The 22,029-nt window shown below is 41.5% G+C and overlaps 1 protein-coding gene across 4 annotated transcripts; it reads left to right on the plus strand.

Moving 5' to 3' along the window:
* The first annotated feature begins 965 nt into the window (after window positions 1–965).
* Window positions 966–21,791, plus strand: SFXN4 (sideroflexin 4). Of its 4 annotated transcripts, XM_043551426.1 has the most exons (15): window positions 995–1,271; window positions 1,761–1,849; window positions 2,243–2,308; window positions 7,331–7,405; window positions 9,428–9,454; window positions 9,545–9,599; window positions 11,067–11,092; window positions 12,402–12,455; window positions 12,538–12,603; window positions 12,710–12,790; window positions 13,898–13,988; window positions 15,560–15,675; window positions 16,414–16,499; window positions 18,254–18,371; window positions 21,352–21,791. In XM_043551426.1, the coding sequence occupies exons 2-15, from the start codon at window positions 1,829–1,831 to the stop codon at window positions 21,427–21,429; spliced, it is 960 nt and encodes a 319-aa protein (XP_043407361.1). In that variant the 5' UTR covers window positions 995–1,271; window positions 1,761–1,828; the 3' UTR covers window positions 21,430–21,791. The 4 variants fall into 4 exon arrangements, with proteins under 4 accessions (XP_007064297.1, XP_043407361.1, XP_037761791.1 ...); XM_007064235.4 differs by lacking the exon at window positions 1,761–1,849 and having other exon boundaries at window positions 966–1,271; XM_037905863.2 differs by lacking the exons at window positions 995–1,271; window positions 1,761–1,849; window positions 2,243–2,308 and adding an exon at window positions 2,347–3,303.
* Window positions 21,792–22,029: the final 238 nt, after the last annotated feature.

A 22,029-nucleotide genomic window follows, 5' to 3' on the forward strand; every position in this document is an offset into this window, starting at 1 on the left:
CCTTAGATTTTTTTTTTCCAGAAATACTGTCTGCTGTAGGATAGTGGACACTTGTTTCTAGTGGTCTTAAGAGCTGTGTGAACAGATACCATGACAGGAGCCGTAATTTTTTTTTTTTTTTTTTTTGAGTTATAAACAAATGTCCCCCATGGAAGAGGTTTTCTTTAAATTAGTCCATTATTCTCCCTGCCATGTTCTGCTGTCCCCCAAAATCAATTAATATTAGACCACCACATTAGTGAAGAAACTGAAAAGTAATTTCAGCAGTTCCTGGGCCAAGGTGGTGAACCTTTAATCCATAGCAGAAGCTAGAGGATTAAAATTGCTGGCATGAAGAGTGCTGGCAGCCCCTCACATAACAGGGAAGTTCACAGCACAAAAGGACCCTTATAATGTATTAGTTTAATCTAAAATTTAAATTTTAACTCACTAGTTGAACTAAAAGGCAGGAGACATGAACAATGCAAATGAGTTCAGTATAAATAAAATCAAGCAGACTTGAATCTGGTGTTCTTGTTTTGCTGTAAGTTTTTCAACTTTGTCCATTTAAAAATAAACCCTGGAAGGTAGGATGTACAAATCATAAATAAGATATAGCCAACACTATGTTCCCTAATCAAGAACTGGGATACCCAGGGGTCAGTACAAGGGCCATTTCTTAAGCAGTGGGAAGGGCAGTTGGTTATGGTTTGGGAGCGTTCTATTATTTTTGCCTCCTGTAAAAGGGGCAATGATTTTTTTCTTAAATAGTGCAAGAATCAGGGTTTGTTTGTTTTTTTTTCCAAATGGGTGTAGGAGAATTAAGCATCCAAATTCCTTTGTAATTCAGAAGGGATGAGGTGCCCACCTCCCCCGGTCCTTTAGAAAATCCCACCCTGTCTGAGTAAATTGGGGGGTATCCCTGGGCAGGTGTAGCGCACAGAGGAATTAACCTAGGGGCTGGGCTTAGAGGAAGGGGCTGTCTCGGGTCGTGCAGCTACTAGCCGAGGCGGCTGTCCCTCGTTTCAGCTGCGCTGGCCATTTCTGTGCAGGGGTCCAGGCGCATCCAGCTAGTGCGGGGAAAGGCAGCTCAGGAGCCCGAGCTCCTGCCAACGCCCCGCAGCAGGACCAGATCGAAGCGGCCTGCGCTCGCCAGCAACGGGGAAAGGAAAGCGGCTGCCGGGAGTGTGCAGCAGCCGGAGCCTCCCCGTGGCAGGACCTTTTCCGGCGCGGCACAGCGGCTGCTCAGCCTCATGGATGTGAACTTGCAATTCTGGAGCACGGAGGGCAAAGTAGGGAGCGGGAGAGCCCTGCCCGGGCAGCGGGGGCTCAGGTCGCAGGAGCGGGCGCGGGGCGGGGCGGGGGGAGAAGCAGGGGGGCAGCCCAGCGAAGAGGCATGTCTGGCGGGGCGGCCGGGAGCAGGAGATTGATCGCATTGGGTCACGCCAGAGCCTGCCGGGGGGAGTGCGGGGTCAGCCATGCGCACTGTGGCCCTGCGGGAAGGAGACTTTCTTGCCCCTGCAATTACCCCGCTCGCCTCCCTCCCCCGCTGAAGGTCCCAGGCATTCGCCCTAGGACCGGGGAAGGGGCCGCCCCGACATGCGGGGGAAGGCTGGGTGCACATCCTGCCCGGATCTGCCTGTGCAACCAGCCAGTTTTACAGCTGTGTGCTTTAGGGTGACCAGCCCTCCCCAGATGAGGGGCTTTGTCTTATGTATGTAACTCTGGTACCCCATTAAAAAGTGTCCCGGTTTTTCACACTTGCTACCTGGTCACCCTAGCTTCAGATTATGAGATGCCTTGGTGGCTTTTGTCTCCTTTTTGGTTTATACAGCGCCCCTGAGCCGTGATGTCACTCCAAAGCACACAGTTGGACTGCTAGAGATGCCATACCTACTGCTCCCCAAAGGAGGTGGGAAGGAACCTAACCATTGCCAAGTGCATTCCTCCCCAGGGTCTTAGCAAGCAGATTTGCTTTGTTGCAAGTTTTATGAGCTCAAAGGCAACCTTAGTTTTCTCGCAGATAAAAGTTTTTCTCACCATAGCAAAGAAGAAAGGTGGCTGTTAGCTTGGGACTGTCATTCTGGCTACCAGATTATAACAAAAAATAGGGGGTTGCTATTGCTCGTGGAAATAAAAAAGAGTTGAAAAAACAAAGAAGTAGACAGAGATTCTTGGTTTCTTTCTGCCAGCTACAAAAAAGAGTTAATTAAGCTAAACTACAAAATATTTGTACAGTTTCCTTAATGTATATTTTTATTAGTCTTTTTTCCAAAGATTTCTTCACTGGGCAGATATTTTAGACCCTACCACCTTACTGAAATCTAATGTAAGTACTTTACCTCTTTTTACAAAATTACAGTTTCACAGTTGTACCTTTGCACATGACTTGAACGTGTGGGTGATGTGAAGTGAGAAGTGTAAGCACAGGCTGTTCTGCACAAGACTCAAAGGATCCGTAGGAGCAAATCCCAACAGTGTTGACTCATCCCTTCCTTACATAGATAAAATGCATTTCATAAGGGTTACTGTGATAAGCCCTTACAGCTGGGGTGTCCACGTTAGATATTAAATATCCCATAACAGTTATTGCAGGAAACTAGGATTTTCCTTGCTGTCCAGCATCCTTCTATCCCTTCCTCAGTGTTGCAGCTGCACTGACGTTCAGGGTCTTGCATGGCAGCCATATAACCTGAAAAAGTCCAATTAAAAATACATTGTGTTGCACCTTCCTACAAATTCTGCCTTTAGTATTATCTGTTAGAATCTGCTTAGACTTTGGCAGTATAATATGGCAGTTCACGTTTCGGTGAAATTTATGATTGAATTTAGGGGCCACAAAAGTGAAGGAATAATAGCCCTGTCCCAGGCCAGGTACAGTACAAGATGGTGCAGTGTAAACTTCTGTGCATCTCTGCAGTTTGTTTCCACTACGGGCCTGTCTATATTAGGGCAATCGCCCCCGGCTGCCCTTTGAGCTGTTCCACTACCTGGAATCTCTGAAGTGCTGCCTGCTGCAGCCCTGCCACAGACAGGCTTGTGAAGAGGTCCTCAGAGGACCCCCCCTATGGCTGTCCTACACACTGTCTGCAATGGGGGAATTCTTACCCAGCTGCTTTTTAGGGCCCCTTTATGCCACATAAAAGGCCATTCATCCAGCTCATACTTCTTTAACTTGCTGGCAAGAATACTGTGGGAGACTGTGTCAAAAGCTTTGCTAAAGTCAAGGAACAACACCTCCACTGCTTTCCCCTCATGGCCTTTCACCACTGGAAACCAGGTCCGATAAGGATTATTCATGTGTGTAAGTGTTTTATTAATGAGGTAAGCCCCAGTGAAATGAGTGTGGCTACTTATGGGGGTAAATATTCTGAAGGTGTGGCTGGCTGGAAATGTCTTTGCTCTAGAACTTCTTGTGATTTATACATAATATATTTCACCTCGGTAAATAAGATTATTTTTTGATGTTAGACTCGATTATCAGATTTTAAGGTGTAAATATTCAGGTATAAAGGTATTTCATTAATTATATAGAAACTGTCACACAAACTTTTGTGGCAGAATTTTTTCCCCTCTGGTCTATTGATTCTGCTTCATTAGAAGCTTATCATGTATAGAGACAATACATACAGCTGGCATATCTGCTACTATCTAGTCATTTTTGTCCAAGGTGATGGAAAGAAAATATTGCAACCCTTTCTGTATATGACAGGTTTCAGAGTAGCAGCCATGTTAGTCTGTATTCGCAAAAAGAAAAGGAGGACTTGTGGCACCTTAGAGACTAACAAATTTATTTTTAGCATAAGCTTTCGTGAGCTACAGCTCACTTCTTCGTATGCATGCAGTGGAAAATACAGTGGGGAGATTTATATACGTAGAGAACATGAAACAATGGCTGTTACCGTACACACTGTAACGAGAGTGATCAGGTAAGGTGAGCTATTACTAGCAGGAGAGCGGGGGTGGGGGTGGGGGTGGGGGGGAACCTTCTGTAGTGATAATCAAGGTGGGCCATTTCCAGCAGTTGACAAGAACGTCTGAGGAACGGTGGGGGTGGGGGATAAACATGGGGAAATAGTTTTACTTTGTGTAATGACCCATCCACTCCCAGTCTCTATTCAAGCCTAAGTTAATTGTACCCAGTTTGCAAATTAATTCCAATTCAGCAGTCTCTCACTGGAGTCTGTTTTTGAAGTTTTTTTGTTGTTTCATGTTCTTTATGTATATAAATCTCCGCACTGTATTTTCCACTGAATGTATCGATGAAGTGAGCTGTAGCTCACGAAAGCTTATGCTCAAATAAATTTGTTAGTCTCTAAGGTGCCACAAGTACTCCTTTTCTTTCTGTATATGTTTTTGAAATCTTTAATTCATATTTTTAAGTGCAAACCAGATTAAAAAAAATCTGTGAATTATCTTGACTGTGACCAAAAATTGTTTATATATAAATTTTTCTCAAGACCTACAGGGTTACAGCTGAAGTATGAGTAAGGCAGAGTGTTGCAAAGGGAGATGATATGTTCATGATGCAAAGGGAGTTGTATTCATGATGAAAAGTAAGGTCACCTAGTAGTTCTCTCCTAGAAGATCCTTGGAATGTCGAGCCTCCAAAATTAGAGTCCAATATGTATACGGTCCCTTTTCCTTGTAAGTATATGTGTATTTTTTATAAAGTGGTTAGAGGCAAAAAGGCATCCTTTCAAAATTCAAAGTTAAACCCTACTGAGGAAAATAGAAGGGAGCATAATCTCTGGCAAGTCAAGTGTAAAAGTATAATTAGAAAGTCCAAAAAATAATTTGAAGAGCAACTAGCCAAATACTCAAAAACTAACAGCAAAAAATTTTAGTAGATCAGAAAGAGGAAGCCTGCTAAACAATCAGTGGGGCCAGCGGATGATCAAGGTGCTAAAAGAGCATTGGAGGAAGATAAGGCCAATGCAGAGAAACTAAGTTAATTCTTTGCATCAGTCTTCACTGCAGAGGGTGAAAGGAAAGTTCCCAAACCTGAGCCATTCTTTTTAGGTGACAAATCTGAGGAACTGTCCCAGATTCAGGTGTCCATTAGAGGAGGTTTTGGAACAAATGGATAAATTAAACAATAATAAGTCTGCAGAACCAAATGGTATTCACCCAAGAATTCTGAAAGAACTCCAAATATGAAATTGCAGAACTATTAACTGCGGTATATAATCTATCATTTAAATCAGCTTCTGTACCAGATGACTGGAGGATAGCTAATGTGATGCCAATTTTTAAAAAAGCCTCCAGAGGTGATCCAGGCAAACACAGGCCAATAAGCCTAACTTCAGGACCAGGAAAATTGCTTGAAACTATAGTAAAGAACAGAATTATCAGATACATAGAAGAATACGATTTGTTGGGGAAGAGTCAACACGGCTTTTGTAAAGGGAAATCATGCCTCACCAATCTATTAGAATTCTTTGAGGAAATCAGCAAACATGTGGACAAGGGTGATTCATTGGATAGTGTACTTAGACTTTCAGAAAGCCTTTGACAAGATCCCTCACTAAAGGCTCTTTAGCAAAGTAAGCAGTCATGGGGTAAGAAGTAAAGTTCTCGCGTGGATCAGTAACTGGTTAAGAGATAGGAAACAAAGGGTAGCAAAAATGGTCAGTTTTCTGAGTGGAGAGAGGTAAATAGTGGTGTCCCCCAGAGATCAGTACTGGGACCAGTGCTGTTCAACATTTTCATAAATGATCTGGGAAAAGGGGTAAACAGTGAGGTGGCAAAATTTGCAGATGATACAAAACTACTCAAGATAGTTAAGTCCCAAGCAGACTGCAAAGAGCTACAAAGGGATCTCACAAAACTGAACGACTGGGCAACAAAATGGCAGATGAAATTAAATGTTGGTAAATGCAAAGTAATGCACGTTAGAAAACATAATCACAACTGTACATACAAAACAATGGGATCTAAATTAGCTGTTACCACTCAAGAAAGAGATCTTGGAATCGTTGTGGATAGTTCTCTGAAAACATTGGCTCAATGTGCAGTGGCAGTCAAAAAAGCTAATAATGTTCGGAACCATTAGGAAAGGGATAGATAATAAGACAGAAAATATCATAACGCCTCTATATAAATCCATGGTACGCCCACATCTTGAATACTGCATGCAAATCTGGTCACCCCATCTCAAAAAAGATAGAATAGAATTGGAAAAGGTACAGTGAAGGACAACCAAACTGATTAGGGGAATGGAATAGCTTCCGTATGAGGACAGATTAAAAGGACTGAGACTTTTCAGCTTGGAAAAGAGATGATTAAGAGGGGATATGATAGAGGTCTATAAAATCTTGATTGGTGTCGAGAAAGTGAATAAGCAATTGTTATTTACTCCTTCACATAACACAAGAACTAGGGGTCACCAAATGAAATTAATAGGCATCAGGTTTAAAACAAACAAAAGGAAGTACTTCTTCACACAACGCACAGACAACGTGTGGAATTCATTGCCAGGGGATGTTGTGAAGGCCAAAACTATAACAGGGTTCAAAAAAGAACTAATGGAGAATAGGTCCATCAATGGTTATTAGCCAGGATGGTCAAGGATGCAACATTGTGCTCTGAGTGTCTTTAGCTTCTGAAGCTGGGAGTGGACGACGGGATGGATCGTGCGATGATTGTCCTGTTCTGTTCGTTCCCTCTGAAGCACTTGACATTGGCCACTGTTGAAAGACAGGGTACTGGGCTAGTTGGACCATTGGTCTGACCTAGTAAGGTCGTTCTTATGTTGCTCTTACGTTAAAAGTTCAATTGTAATGGAAAGCTGTAAGGTCCAAAACTTCATTTTAAACTTATTAAAGTTAAGATGCTGGAGGATCTGATGATGTAGTGACTCGTATTTACTTGGCTGGCTGACCTATGTTGTGTTTTCATTTAAAATTAGACATTCAGCTGCTTGTGAGGAACACAAAACAATATCTCTGGTGTGCAAGTTACTCAAGCCAGCAAACATGCACGTGCATAATTTTAACCAAGTAGTTCCATTGACTTCAGTGGGACTGTTCACATGCTTAAAGTTCGGCACACGCATAAGCGTTTGCAGGTTTGCCACCTAAAATAACGCACTGGACCTGATAATGCTATAGACAGAGGAGTTGACATAAATAATGTGTGTGCGCATAATCTTGAGGCCACTGAACTGGTGTAGTTCAGATCAGCATGTATGTGTAAAAGCATATGAACATGATGGTCTAATTTTGTATTTACAAGCACCAGGCCAGCACAAAAGGGCTGTTACAACAGAAGTTTTGGATGGAGGAGTGGGGATGGGAGGAAGGTATTGGAATAGAATGACTGATCTTTATTTCTGGTTTTGTTTTTTTAGGAAGAAATAGAAAAATCCAGATTACTTTTACAAACCGGTGCTCAGACTCTTCAAGAGCCTTTACGGGACAAAAAGGTATCTAACACATATCCTCTAATAAACTGTATATGTTTGTATATATCCCATTTGAAGTATTTGACTTTTCTTTTAGCAGCCTTATTTAGCTCTTGGAGCTTGGGGGTTTTGCCTGAGTGATGAACGAGGGTCCTTCTTGCTGGACTTCTAAAATGACTTCTTAGGAGCAGTTTATATATAATAAGATTTTAGGAATGTCACTTTGTGTGTCACTCTGAAGCCTAAAATGCCGGAGTTGGTGTGAAGCGATGGAAACAGCTACAAGCATGGCTGAGAGCTCTTTTTGTTCAGAACATCACCAGGTTCAATCATCGCCAGGAATTGCAATCTGTTGCACCCAGTTTTTAAGTTCTCAGCATCTGTTGGCATTTTTACACGCATGACTGTATGACCTATACCCAACCACACAGATTTCAGCAACTAGTTGCTCTTACAGTAGAATCTTAGAGTTACGAACTGACTGGGCAACCACACACCTCATTTGGAACCAGAAGTACACAATCAGGCAGCCGCAGAGACACCGCCCTTCCCCCCCACTACCCCACGCCAAGAAAAAAAGCAGCAAATACAGTACAGTACAGTGTTAAATGTAAACTACTAAAAAAAAAAGAGTTTAAAAAAAAAAAAGATTTGACAACGTAAAGAAACTGTTTCTGTGCTTTTTTCATTTAAATTAAGATAGTTAAATGCACCATTTTCCTTCTGCATAGTAAAGTTTCAAAGCTGTATTAAGTCAAGGTTCAGTTCTAAACTTTTGAAAGAACAACCATAACGTTTTGTTCACAGTCACAAACACTTCAGAGTTATGAACAACCTCTGTTCCCAAGGTGTTCATAACTCTGAGGTTCTACTGTAATTAATTTGGACAGACTATTTGCTGGACCCAAATGATTATTTAAGAGTTATACCTGAGTGTGTGTCTATTTGAGTACTTTATAGTACTGCTTATGGAAAATAGAGGCTACATACTTCATGAATGCTGTCATGACTGTATTAGAAAAGGCAGGTACTGAGAGAGCCTGAGATACATACGGGGCCCAAAAAAAATTAAAAAAAGCTTCAACAAATCTGCGTTACCAACCAGATTTTCTGTCTCTTATAAGCTGGTAGAAGAATTCCTAGGGTAGCTGCTGACCTTAATTTTGGACTCCAGTTCCATCATCCAAGAAAGTATCATTCATTTGTGCATAATATTGTTCTCTTAAAAAGTGCCAGAGAATCATAGGAATCAATCCTCTTGATAACCTAATACTTCTGCTTTCTCCCACAGCTCAGCCATAGAGTCTGTACATTCTTGTCTGATGTGAACTATGCAAAATCTTTATTACACTTATTTTAAATCATCAATGCTTCATTGTCACATGGGCTGCAGATGAACTGCAACTATTCCAGCTTGGTCTGTCCATCAGTTCTCATAAACGAAGCAGTGGCAGGCTTGGTCAATACTTGGATGGAAAACCTCTGCAGAGAATCTTTCTGCAGGAAGTAGTACTGAACTGGGGATTCATCAGGTGGAATTCTTTGGTTCGTCACTGAATCACATGTCCCAGCCTGGTGTTAGATAGCGCTATGTCACTAGAGGTGCTGCCTTTGGGATGAGATGTAAAATTAAGTCATGACCCCTTGTCATTATTAAGATTTTCCTGGCCCTTTTTTGGAAGGGCTGGTGTGTTTAGACTTTAAGCCAAATTAAGAGCTGGTGGTATTCTATCCTAAAATTCCATTGCTATTTCGGCTGTATTTTTACTCACTTTCCAACCTGGTTTTGTATGTTCAAGTGCTGCTAGACAACAATACACAACATGTCAGGACAGAAAAAAAATAAAATATTGTATTCAGTAGAATCCCTGGGGGAATTTTAAGGAGAATATAATCAAACGGGTGTGTGTATGACATGCTATGTATAAATGTCAGTTATCGTTACAGAAAGATTATATACAATAAACAAAGTTAGAAATAAGATTTTAGCCATTAAACCTCTTCTGAAGTGCCATTGCTAATCTTATTTTCAAATCATGCTAGGTAAAACAAGCCTGGAAGCTGAGTCTGGTGAGTTTATAAAAGATGTTGGAATTTACTTCTCATATTTTTCATTTAGGCTGAGAGAGATGTCCTAACTTTCTTTTCTTTTTCTTTAAGTCCTCTGTGCACCCTGGTACTGGCGAGATAATTCCCCTTGTGTTTAGACCACCAGGTCAGTTGCTGTAATAGAAGCTTACTGCACATTTTTGACAGGTTTCCAATGACAAATGCTTGGGGGCCCTTCTAGTTACAGAAAAATGAGGCCACTGTTATTCATGTTGGTTATATTTATCTCAGTTGAAGACTATTCCTGTAGTCCTTTAAAGAAAATTGATTTGTATACACCTTTCACATAGTTCATCTGCTCTGAGCAGTGTCTGCACACTGACTCCCTAGGGGGAAATATACTGACCAGTCACTAGTTTTTGGCACCATATGAACAGTACCCAAATCTCTTAATGTATATTGTGGTGCACTGGGTTTTCCCTTAATCCACACAGCTATGGTCTGACACAATCGGCTTTGCTCCAGGCTGACTGGAGTCCGTCCTGTGGGTAGAATCTGGTTGGGGTCATGAAATATTAAGCCAGGATTGCACAGAGTTTGGATGAGACACAGATATACTTTCACAAAGGCTATTTATTCATTACCTAATGTAACCTCTCACTTTTCTTATGCAAATCTTGTCACCACAGTTGTCTTTTGGGAGGGGTGAAATGAATTCCCTATAGAGTTATCAGAGTAGCAGTCGTGTTAGTCTGTATCCGCAAAAAAAAAAGGAGGACTTGAGGCACCTTAGAGACTAACAAATTTATTTGAGCATAAGCTTTCGTGAGCTACAGCTCACTTCATCGGATGCATTCAGTGGAAAATACAGTGGGGAGATTTATATACACAGAGAACATAAAACAATGGGTGTTACCATACACACTGTAATGAGAGTGATCAGGTAAGGTGAGCTATTACCAGCAGGAGAGCGGAGGGCGGGGGGGGTGAGGGGGGAGAACCTAAGAGACTGCTGAATTGGAATTAATTTGCAAACTGGATACAATTAACTTAGGCTTGAATAGAGACTGGGAGTGGATGGGTCATTACACAAAGTAAAACTATTTCCCCATGTTTCCCCCCCCGCCCCTCAGACTTTCTTGTCAACTGCTGGAAATGGCCCACCTTGATTATCACTACAAAAGGTTTTTCCCCCCAGCTCTCGTGCTGGTAATAGCTCACCTTACCTGATCACTCTCGTTACAGTGTGTATGGTAACACCCATTGTTTCATGTTCTCTGTGTATATAAATCTCCCCACTGTATTTTCCACTGCATGCATCCGATGAAGTGAGCTGTAGCTCACGAAAGCTTACACTCAAATACATTTGTTAGTCTCTAAGGTGCCACAAGTCCTCCTTTTCTTTCTATAGAGTTATGTAGCTTCCCATTAGCACTGTTGCTGTGGGCTGTTGCATTTTGTGAGAGCAGTATCTTGGAGATGCTTCTACCTTTTGCTTAGGGAATGAGGGACAAAGGTCAAACCCCAGTGTTTTCTTTTGGACTAGTCATATTTGTTTCCTCTCACCTCATCCCCAAGCCAACTACCCAGCCCCACAAGTTGATTTACTAAAAAATTTTGTTTCTTCTTTTAGCTTTCCTGCCCTTAGTCACCCCACTGGTGAGTAATAATGGAAGATTGCAGTGGATCTATGTGTGTATTTATAATTATCTAAATTTTCAGAAGTGATGAGTCATTTTAGGCGTCTCAATTTCTGGGTGCGAGATGTCGAGTTGGATACCCAAAAATCGAGACACCCCAAACCACTGGTCACTTTGCTTTCCAAACATTCAAGAACATTGTTCACACATGAAAGTCAATCATTCACATGTCTTCTGTCGAAATTCATGAGCCAGTTAGAACAAGGCCTGACTTTCCTATGTTTACCCGGAATTGAATTTAGAGAGAGACACAGAAAGCCTCACACTCTGCTGTTTGGAACCAGAATATTATCTACTTGCAAATAAATTGCAGGGTGCCAGTGAAAATACACATGGGCGGAAAATAATTCTTGTAATAATGCCCCCAAAGATTATGTACTTGGTATATATGTCACAATTTGGGGAGCTTTAATAGATAGGGCTAGATTAAACCTTGGCATAAACTAGTACCACTCCTCATTGACAAGAGTTGTGTATTAAATGAAGTGTGTGTTGCACATCCCCCTCCGTGGATTTGAACTCCATTCATTTGATAACTGCTACATCTTGGTCAACATCATGGATTGAACTAGGGATCTCCAGAACTAAAAGCATGGCTCCTGAGAGCTTGAGCCAAAGAGTCAAGTTCTGTAGCTGAGAGCTGTGACAGACCCGTAGCCTGTGGATCAGGGACAAGTAATGCACATTGACCCCTGTGGGTTACAGTTGCACAACTTATGCCATAGCTGAATTTGGTCCATAAATCTCAAAATGTAGCAGCTGGAAAGTAAATCCTTAAGGATCAGGCCTGGGATCAAATTAGGCTTAGCATCTGTACCCTCCAACGAAGACTTGAGTATCTGACTCTTGTTCTTCCTCACATCTAATATTTTATGATCTGACTTCATTTGTTTCTCTTTGTATCCCACAGCTGTGAAGGTGTCTGTTATTCCTGGTGTGAGAATGTGTCACCTAGCTAGTCTCATACCCACTGTTTGAATGACTATTTTACTTTTCTATTAAATGGGAAAGTAAATATGCTTGGATATATGGAATGGATATATGGCTTGTTGGGCCACTAAGGGCGAATGAGGTGTCCACAGCAAGAAACTACTGGTGTCTTTGCACAACAGCTCCCCTAATAAGCCCCTGTCTTACCTGAGGCCTTTGGTGCTATTGTAAATAATAATAAATAATAGATTAGTCTCCTTCATACTTAAATCAGCCACTTCTGTCCATAGGGCCCTGGTTTCATTGAAACTAACTTTCCCTTGGTGCTTTCCTCTTAGGTTTTTGCTAGTTTACTACCACAAAGAGGAGCAAAGCAAGCATTTATTTGGCAGGTAACCATTTTCATTCTACAGTTATAAGTCTGTTACCCAAGATCCAAAAATACACTGTTGTTTACATTCTCCTTTTTTGCAGTTCCTGTTTCATGCATACGCTGCTGGATTCACCATAGCAAATGGAAATGCTACAGCTAAAACTGAAGTATGTGGGTTTTTTTAAATTATTATTATTTTTTAGTTGCATGATACCACTTTGAACATGAGCTGATGAAATTGAATTTACATAGTGTGTGTGTTCTGACTTTTAGGAAACAGCATTGCCACAAAAGCTGCCAGAAAAGCAACTCCTTCTGAGCACAGGTGCCATCTCTTATGCAGCATGTATAGGAGTACGTATTTGCATGATCTCAATAATTACTTTCTGATACTCTGGCGTGGGGGACTGATAATGGAATTGTCACAAGGTCTAGTACCCTCCAAGTCAGTTCTTCCAGAGCCCAAAGTCACCCTAGCTAATTTCCTCCCAGTCCTGTTGGGTATAGAAGATTGCAACCTCTGTTGCTCTTGATCAGGAATGCAAGCCTTTACCTTTGCTATTTACTCATCTTCCTCTGAGGTTAGAATTTAGTAGCTTTTTTCCTGCCAGTATTAAATTTTGTTTTTATCATTCTCTATCTCTGTTAGTCTAGAAAAATAGAGAAGAAACCACAGAATGAACACTGGTTCTACAAAACATAAACTAATTTAGCAGGTCATCATGAAATATTACTAGTTAGGTTCTAGATCCAAGTTTTTAGCTTATACCTACTTTATAACTGACTGAATTTAAATGCCCGAAGCCATGGTAAAGTTTTAGATTTGACGCTATGAACTTTGGGAATATTCTGTTATCGGATTCAAGGTTTTTGATTTATGAGGATTTCAGACTCCAGGGCTGTTCAATCACCACTAAATTCAAGCACACAACAAGTATATCTAAGATTTATTGAATTACACTATAATTGGCAAAACTTCATGAGTGTGGTGATATGTATTGCTAAGAAAACTTAAATGGTTTTTAGTTCATTTTCCACACCTAGATAACATAGTGTCTGGGTGCTTCATAAATATCTAGACAGATTGTTCATATATTTTTATTCCCATTCATAAGCTCTTTTTAGTATCTTTTAATTTCACAGTTGACATTTTTATATCCCATGTGCTGATACTGAGTAGTAGAGACTACTGTCCAGAATATAATTATAAATTACCATTTTTCTGTGATAAAGGTTTCATTTCCCCTTTTTTCTGTAAAACGTGTAATCACAAAAAACCCCAGTTATTAGAGAAAATTTGTTCTCCTTCAAATTGGTAAACCAGATTCTTTTTTTAACAGCCTAGTTTTATCAAAAGCATTTAAAATACAAAGCCACAGGTTTTCTTTTTCCAATCTGTGGCCCAAATTTCATTATTGGTTTAATTATTAACAGAATATGTGTTTCTTCCAAATTTCTTAGGCATTTCCTCACTTTGTCGTGACACAAAATAGAGTGAATAATCCTTCTATGCAAACGTTCTTCAGAAAAATTTTACCCATTCCACTTCTTGGTGAGTAAAAGTAAATTGAAAACAAATAGCTGTGGATTTGTTCTTGTATGTGTTACAGACCATGTGCTGCCGTCAATCTGCCTTTAGAACTTCTATATCTTTATATAGAACCAAACCAGGATGTAGCCCTTAGTCTTCACCTGCTGCCTTCACTGGGTACTTTTATTTTCTGCATGAAAGTTAATGAAAGTTTATATCTAGCTATTTTGCATTCTCTGTTTAAAGGTCAGTGCTATGAACTGTCATAAAATCCTAGGGCATTCTCCTTACTTCCATGTACAGGACATGCAACCATTTCTCTTGAGGAAATAAATTCCTGTGCATGTTATGTGCCACAGTTTTTCTCCGGTGTGCGACCTCTTTGTCAGTGAAGACATTATCTCTGCAGCCACTGTTGTGGAAAGAGTGCGACTCATTACAGCAGGTTCTTGTCAACTTTGTAAGGCTGTCAGGCTAAATTTGTCACTGGCGTAACTCCATTGAGGTCAGTGAAGTTTCACCCAGGATGAACTTGGCGTATAATTTAATGGCTGAAAGTTGCGTTCATTACTGGCATATTATTTCCCACCGCCATTAAAAGGAAGTGGCAACCTTTTTTAACTGAAATTTATAAGGTGCAATAAATGCATTCCATATAACAGACAGGATGACAACAGGGCCTGGGGCTTCCCGACATGTTCTTTGGATCTGCTTAGAAGCCCACTTTTGATGGAACAGAAATGAAATTACTGAGAGTCCAGATCTCCCGAGTTCTGTTTCAAGTTCTGACACGGACTCTCCTCCCCTTGGACTGGTCACTTAGACCTGTGTCTCCTCATCTGAAAACGTACTTAATGATAGGAATGTTGAAGGCAATTGGTGACTATTGGTCTTAGTGTTTGAAACAAATTGTGCTGACAACTTTATGGAACAGCTCTTCAAAAAGTTAATGAAAAGATAAACCTAACATTTCAAAAAGGGCTAGCTCCCCAGCACTCCCCTGGTATGTTTGGCCCATGCTGCTCTTCACAGTTCTTCAGTCACCTTCAGAGTTGAGAGCTTATTTTTGGTAAGAATTTTATTATGACAGCTGAGGCAGGAAACCCATTGGACTCTCAGCTCCTCATATTCTGTATCCCCTTGTGTCATTAGCCTAGGATCACAAAACTTTTTTCAGTGGATATCACACACTGAATATTTTACACTGGATATTTTAAGACAATGGACTGCTAAGTCCAGAAGGGAAATGAAATATTCTTGTTGTGTACCAGGTGAATGGGATTGCTCTGAATTAAAGCACTGAGGCACATTATTTGAGGTGTGCGGCTGGGGAGCAAAGTACATAATTGAGTTCTGTTGATCATATCACTGAGCAGTGTGCAGCTTAGTGCAGAGGGCAGTGGACTGAGACTTGGGATACCTCAGTTCAATTCCTATCAAGTACGACTTGCGGAATTCATCCCAGAATATCACTGGAATTTTAAAACGTGCATTAATTATAAATGTCATAATATTGAATTGGTAAAATCCAATTGGGGCAAAACAACTTTAAAAAACAAACAAGCAAACACAAAATCTTTTTACTTTTACAGCCTGCCTGACTGCATTTAATGTGATGATTGTCCGAGGAACTGAGTGTGAGAATGGGATCGAAGTTATGGACAAGAATGGCAAGGTCGTTGGAGTGTCACAAAAAGCTGGGTTGAAGGTAGGCAAACCAAGATAAGTTCATGCTGGCTTGTTTTCACTCCCAACAAACAGCTGGCCTTAGTATTGAGAATAGAGCGAATTAACTGTATTGGAGCCAGGAACTTCTGTGTTTTATTCCAAGCTTATCCACCGATTTGCTCTGTGGACTTGGACAAATGCCTTTAAGCCAGGCTGGGCCCTGGCTTTGTGCAGGTTGACGGGATAGATGCCCCCTTGATCCCAAGGAATCCAGTGCAATGGCCAGCCTCAGTGGCACAAGACCAGGCACTTTCCCCTTCCTTCTAACCCTCGTGGTGCAAACCACCCTGACAGAAGAGGGAAGGCTGCATGTGGGGATGCCGGGGGAGATGGGTCACTTTGAATCTATGAGAGCAGGTGCAGCTCAGTACCTTTAAAAGGCTACTTTTGCAAGGCTGAACTAGTTTAAAATAACTTCCATGTCAGATAATGCATCAGTGGGAACCTTCCCTTTTTGAGATAACACAGAATCCACAACTGGTATACTCGCCACTTGAAAGAGTTTAGTTTTCCTTTTAGAGAGAAATCCTACGAAAAATTTCGACCCTTCACTTAACTGCACGAAATCCTAGCGTGGTATAGCACTTAAGGAAACGGGGTCCTGGTCCATGACTAGGTATGGTAATACAAATAATAAGTTACCAAGACTAAAAGCAAAGCTGCATGAGTGCAGTGTGGGAGCGTCAGGTAGCTCTAACTTGAATCACATTTTTCTTAGGCAGTACAAGAAACAGCTTTATCAAGAGCAGCCTTTTTTGGGACAGCAGTAATTATTCCAGAGTCTCTTTTATACTTCTTGCAACGGTAAGAGGTTCTACTACTGGGGTGTGTGGCTGTCAAGTTCTGGGGTGCAGTCCAGACCACTGAGGGGCTGTGTCACCACCTGCCCTGCAACCTTGGGCGCCTCACAATGCTTTGCTGCTGCAGCTCCCAACCTGGGATGCTCACAACCAGGCTATAGGTCACACCCTGAGTCTGTGTACAGCTGTAGCGCTGGTCTAACAGTTCTGACCCCAGGAGCCTGTCAGCAACACACCACTCACAGTCTGGCTTCCACCAGCCTTGGTTACTATTTGCTGCGTGACCCCAACAAACTCCCAGTCCCCGATTTCCCCCAAAACATGTGTTCTGCACTGTCCAGCCCTCTCCTGTACAGTTCAGATATTAAAGGCCCATTGCCTCTGTAAAGGGCCAGTATTCAACAGTTTGCTGCTTTAACTGGAGTCACCAAACAGTTCAGTTTAAACACAACACTAGATTGGTTTAGATTATCACATGTTCCCAGCAATATGGCCGACCAAATTATCAGGTCAGGATCTCTTTTCTTCTCCCCGCCGCAAAAAAAAAAAAGAAAGAAAGTCCAAGGAATGGTTCCTTTGTCTTCTTAGGTGAAGAGGAGAGATCCCTTGGGGATTTCTGCCTCTTTCTTTTATAGTCCAGTTAACCTTTGAAGTGGATTCTTCTGAGGGTTGCCCCTCAAAGCAAAATTTTTTCAAAAAGTAAAGAAGGCAACATGGAGTCAGGTGGTGAAGGAGGCTCCATGCTCTTTCTTCTCACCTGTGTTTGCCGAAACGCAAATTTGGTTTGTCTGCTGCCATCTCCTCTCTCTGCTCTCAAGGACCCTGTTTACTACTTATATGTAAATTGAGGTAAACACACATTTCTTCGTCCAAGATACTTTTGCCTGGGCAGGGCTATGTGGTTTTGACCATGTTCTAAAAACATTATACAGGGGGATTTCATAACTTTACGTATAATGTTGCTATTTATGTTTCACCATGATATTAATGACCAGTACCTTGTTAGTTTTCAAATGATACCTCACAAGACACATTTTGTACAAAGATTATTACAATAGGGTGTGAATAGCGAGGTGCTTTCAGTCACAGTGGAGAGGGCATTAGAATCCTTATTGACTATTCTGACTTCATTGCTTGCTTCTATTTTTCTGCTTGAGTTTTACTTCTATTGCTACAATGTAGGCTTGCAGTATAGACCATGCCGAGGAAGGAATTTAAGTGAACTGAGAAGTTATACCAGAAGAATCCTTGGGTGGGGTTCCTAGGCGCTAATGTAACATAATTAATAAAAACATCCTGCTGTTTAATAACTGTGTACAATGTGAAAGTATCATGCTTTCAAGAACTGGCTAAATAGAACAGCAACAGACAAAATGATCCAAGAAAAAAAATCTGAATTAAAGGACTGAGGCATTTCAAACGCATATTGGTACCTTCTGTTTTCCCTTTACGTGTTATGTCCCAGTCCTGTATTCTCATCCATATGTGGACAATAATGTAGGATCTGGGCCCAAAATAAGAGTAAAGAAGACCACGCACATGGTAGGGAGCAAGGGAATAGCAAGAACCTAAGTTATATAATAAAGAAAACACAAGCAAGGAATGTAAAATTATTTCACCTACTACAGCACGATAGCTTTAATTTTCTCCTGTAAAATAGTATTTAACGTCCTTTGTTTCACTAGCGATTCTGGTTTGACAGTTAAGCATGTCAGGTCTGCCTTGAACAATAATTTATCTTCCCAACTCTTTTGACAGCACAAACTTTTTACTCAGCAATCCACACGCTTTGACTCCACTGAGACTGCTTATGACTGTTTCAGCATTGGGTGCGTTATTACCAGTTTCATTCAGTGTCTTCCCGCAGTTGGGAGAGGTATGTCAATTTATCCAAACCGTGTTCTTCCTGTTCTCTAGATAACTTTTTAGGACTGATTGCTATGTGGAACACCTGCCATGTGTCTACTGCCAACACTTTAAGATGAGAGCAATAATCAGCAGGATTAAAATTACTAAAAGTGATCAGTGGTTTTAAATTGTGATGTTGCTTGTCAGATTCCGTGGGGCCCAGACTCAGTGTACAATGAATTTGTGTTGAGAGTAGTTACTATATGTACCTCATTCAAATTAGTCTTCTCAATGCACCATGATAAGCTGAAGCAAACAATGAAGCTGCACTCCTGGAGTTCTCTGTGATGAAAAAAAACCCTAGCAGGGGAGTTTTGGTTTTTCCAGTCCTGGAGTTGGCAAGGGTCCTTTTCAGAGGCTTTACTTATCATGACAGTCCTTTTTTCCTCAAACTGAAAGCCAGTATATCAAACAAGCAAACCAGAGTTTAGGTTCAGTTCTCTTCCTTATAACTCCCTGAGTTTCATAGAATATCAGGGTTGGAAGGGACCTCAGGAGGTCATCTAGTCCAACCCCCTGCTCAAAGCAGGACCTAATCCCCAACTAAATCATCCCAGCCAGGGCTTTGTCAAGCCTGACCTTCAAAATCTCGAAGGAAGGAGATTCCACCACCTCCCTACGTAACCCATTCCAGTGCTTCACCACCCTCCTAGTAAAAAAGGTTTTCCTAATAACCAACCTAAACCTCCCCCACTGCAACTTGAGACCTTTACTCCTCCCATCATCTGTACCACTGAGAACAGTCTAGATCCATCCTCTTTGAAACCCCCTTTCAGGTAGTTGAAAGCAGCTATCAAATCCCACTTCATTCTTCTCTTCTGCAGACTAAATAATCCCAGTTCCCTCAGCCTCTCCTCATAAGTCATGTGTTCCAGCCCCCTAATCATTTTTGTTGCCCTCCACAGGACTCTTTCCAATTTTTCCACATCCTTCTTGTAGTGTGGGGCCCAAAACTGGACACAGTGCTCCAGATGGGGCCTCACCAGTGCCGAATAGAGGGGAATAATCACGTCCCTCGATCTGCTGGCAATGTTCCTACTTATACAGCCCAAAATGCCATTAGCCTTCTTAGCAACAAGGGCACACTGTTGACTCATATCCAGCTTCTCGTCCACTGTAACCCCTAGGTCCTTTTCGGCAGAACTGCTGCCTAGCCACTCAGTCTCTAGTCTGTAGCAGTGCATGGGATTCTTCCTTCCTAAGTGCAGGACACTGCACTTGTCCTTGGTGAACCTCATCAGATTTCTTTTGGCCATTCCTCTAATTTGTCTAGGTCCCTCTTTATCCTATCCCTACCCTCCAGTGTATCTAGCACTCCTCCCAGTTTAGTGTCATCTGCAAACTTGCTAAGAGTGCAATCCACACCATCCTCCAGATCATTAATGAAGATATTGAACAAAACCAGCCCCAGGACCGACCCTTGGGGTACTCCGCTTGATACCAGCTGCCAACTAGACATGGAGCCATTGATCACTACCCATTGAGCCCGATGATCTAGCCAGCTTTCTATCCACCTTATAGTCCATTCATCCAGCCCATACTTCTTTAACTTGCTGGCAAGAATACTGTGGGAGACCATGTCAAAAGCTTTGCTAAAGTCAAGGAATAACATGTCCACTGCTTTCCCCTCATCCACAGAGCCAGTTATCTCATCATAGAAGGCAATTAGATTAGTCAGGCATGACTTGCCCTTGGTGAATCCATGCTGACTGTTCCTGATCACTTTCCTCTCCTCTAAGTGCTTCAAGATTGATTCCTTAAGGACCTGCTCCATGATTTTTCCAGGGACTGAGGTGAGGCTGACTGGCCTGTAGTTCCCAGGATCCTCCTCCTCCCCTTTTTTAAAGATGGGCACTACATTAGCCTTTTTCCAGTCATCCGGGACCTCGCCCGATCTCCAGGAGTTTTCAAAGATAATGGCCAATGGCTTTGCAATCACATCCGCCAACTCCTTTAGCACCCTCGGATGCAGTGCATCTGGCCCCATGGACTTGTGCTCGTCGAGCTTTTCTAAATAGTCCTGAACCACTTCTTTCTCCACAGAGGGCTGATCACCTCCTTCCCATACTGCGCTGCCCAGTGCAGTAGTCTGGGAGCTGAACTTGTTTGTGAAGACAGAGGCGAAAAAAACATTGAGTAGATTAGCTTTTTCCACATCCTCTATCACTAGATTGCCTCCCCCATTCAGTAAGGGACCCACACTTTCCCTGGCCACGTTCTTGTTGCTAACATACCTGTAGAAACCCTTCTTGTTTCCCCTATTCCAAACAAAGGGAGATGTTTAAATCAATACCTCACTCTCCTCCCAGCAACCTTGGAAACTAGATGCCCAGCAGTTCCTGAGAGGGAGTGCCAATCGAGTACCATGGAACTCCAGTCTTACACCCTGAACAAAGCGAGGAGTCTGGGATTTCTTCCACAATCATTTTCTCTCCCTCAGCAACTCTGTTTGAGGAACTCTTCCAGAAAACTCTAACATGGGATGATATAGATCCAGGAGGAGTCCCTTACTAATGTTAAAGGTCTAGTGTACCTTGTTACATCTTTTACAGTGACAAAGGTAGACTAGAGTTGATGGAATTTCTGAAGTCATGTGATGAAAGTACAAGTGGCTTGTTCCTTTTTCCTCTTTATGAGTTGCTCACCACATACGGGAAGTTACCAGTTATAGTATAAGAGCCACCCAAAGTATATCAACTGGCAACTGCCTGATACTCAAAGTTGGAGACTATACTGTGGTCTAGATAATGCATTTCTTTAAATGTGGGGAAGATAACTAAACAAAATAGCAGCCAAAAACCACACCTCATTCAGTCTTGTTTTTAGTTACACTTTATTACATGTTTTAAGTTATGTAAAGTTTGGTGTAGATAGAGCTTTGACTTGTATGTGTTAGGACCCAAAGTAACACTAATGACATAAGTCTAATCCTCTTGTTTATATTTCAGATAAAACGAGATGACCTTGAAAAAGAGATTCTGACATCCACAGAAGAAACTGTGCTTTTTTACAACAGGGGAGTTTAGAAAATGGTTTTAACTTATAAGTGTCTCTTTTGATCAAACTGAATTTGTACGTCCATACAAGGCTTCAAACCTAAATCAATCTGTCTAGTGTATTTTTGAATAATGAAGTCATGGGAAAGGCCTTCAGACTGGGCTTAGAACAGTACATTTTTAAACGGACAGACTAATCTAAACCATCTGCAAGATCCCCCATAGAATCCTGTGTGTGAAAATAGCTTAATAATGCCTATACTTTATATGTGATTAACTCCAGAAAGAGAAAATATTGAATAACTGTACCCATCACAAACATCCAGCATTCTGTACTTTCTCCTACAGCAATGTGGTTGATTCCCTACTTATTAAAACCTATAACTGCATATTACTTAAAAGGCTTTATTTTTCCATTGTTCCCTCTTTTGAAATACAACACAGGGAAGATGACTGGTAAAAGGATAAACTTCAGTTGGGGAAGGGAGGTGTTTTCCCTTCTTACAAAGCTTTTAATGCTGCTTCACACTTAGTGACTGAAGTAGCAATGTAGTATTAATATTTTCATCTGGGGAGGTGACTTTGAGCCCATAATGTAGGGTAAGAACAAGATTCCCCACTGCACCCCAA

This window comes from Chelonia mydas, chromosome 7, assembly GCF_015237465.2.
Source record: "Chelonia mydas isolate rCheMyd1 chromosome 7, rCheMyd1.pri.v2, whole genome shotgun sequence".
NCBI classification, from domain to species: domain Eukaryota; kingdom Metazoa; phylum Chordata; order Testudines; family Cheloniidae; genus Chelonia; species Chelonia mydas.

What these genes read in the sequence shown, in the direction of transcription:
- SFXN4 (XM_007064235.4), top strand. Translation starts at nt 1,233, where the DNA reads ATGGATGTGAACTTGCAATTCTGGAGCACGGAGGGCAAA. An exon ending in AGCCTTTACGGGACAAAAAG is followed by an intron (nt 7,406 to 9,427) that starts GTATCTAACACA and finishes AAATCATGCTAG; the next exon opens with GTAAAACAAGCCTGGAAGCT. An exon ending in ATGCTACAGCTAAAACTGAA is followed by an intron (nt 12,604 to 12,709) that starts GTATGTGGGTTT and finishes TCTGACTTTTAG; the next exon opens with GAAACAGCATTGCCACAAAA.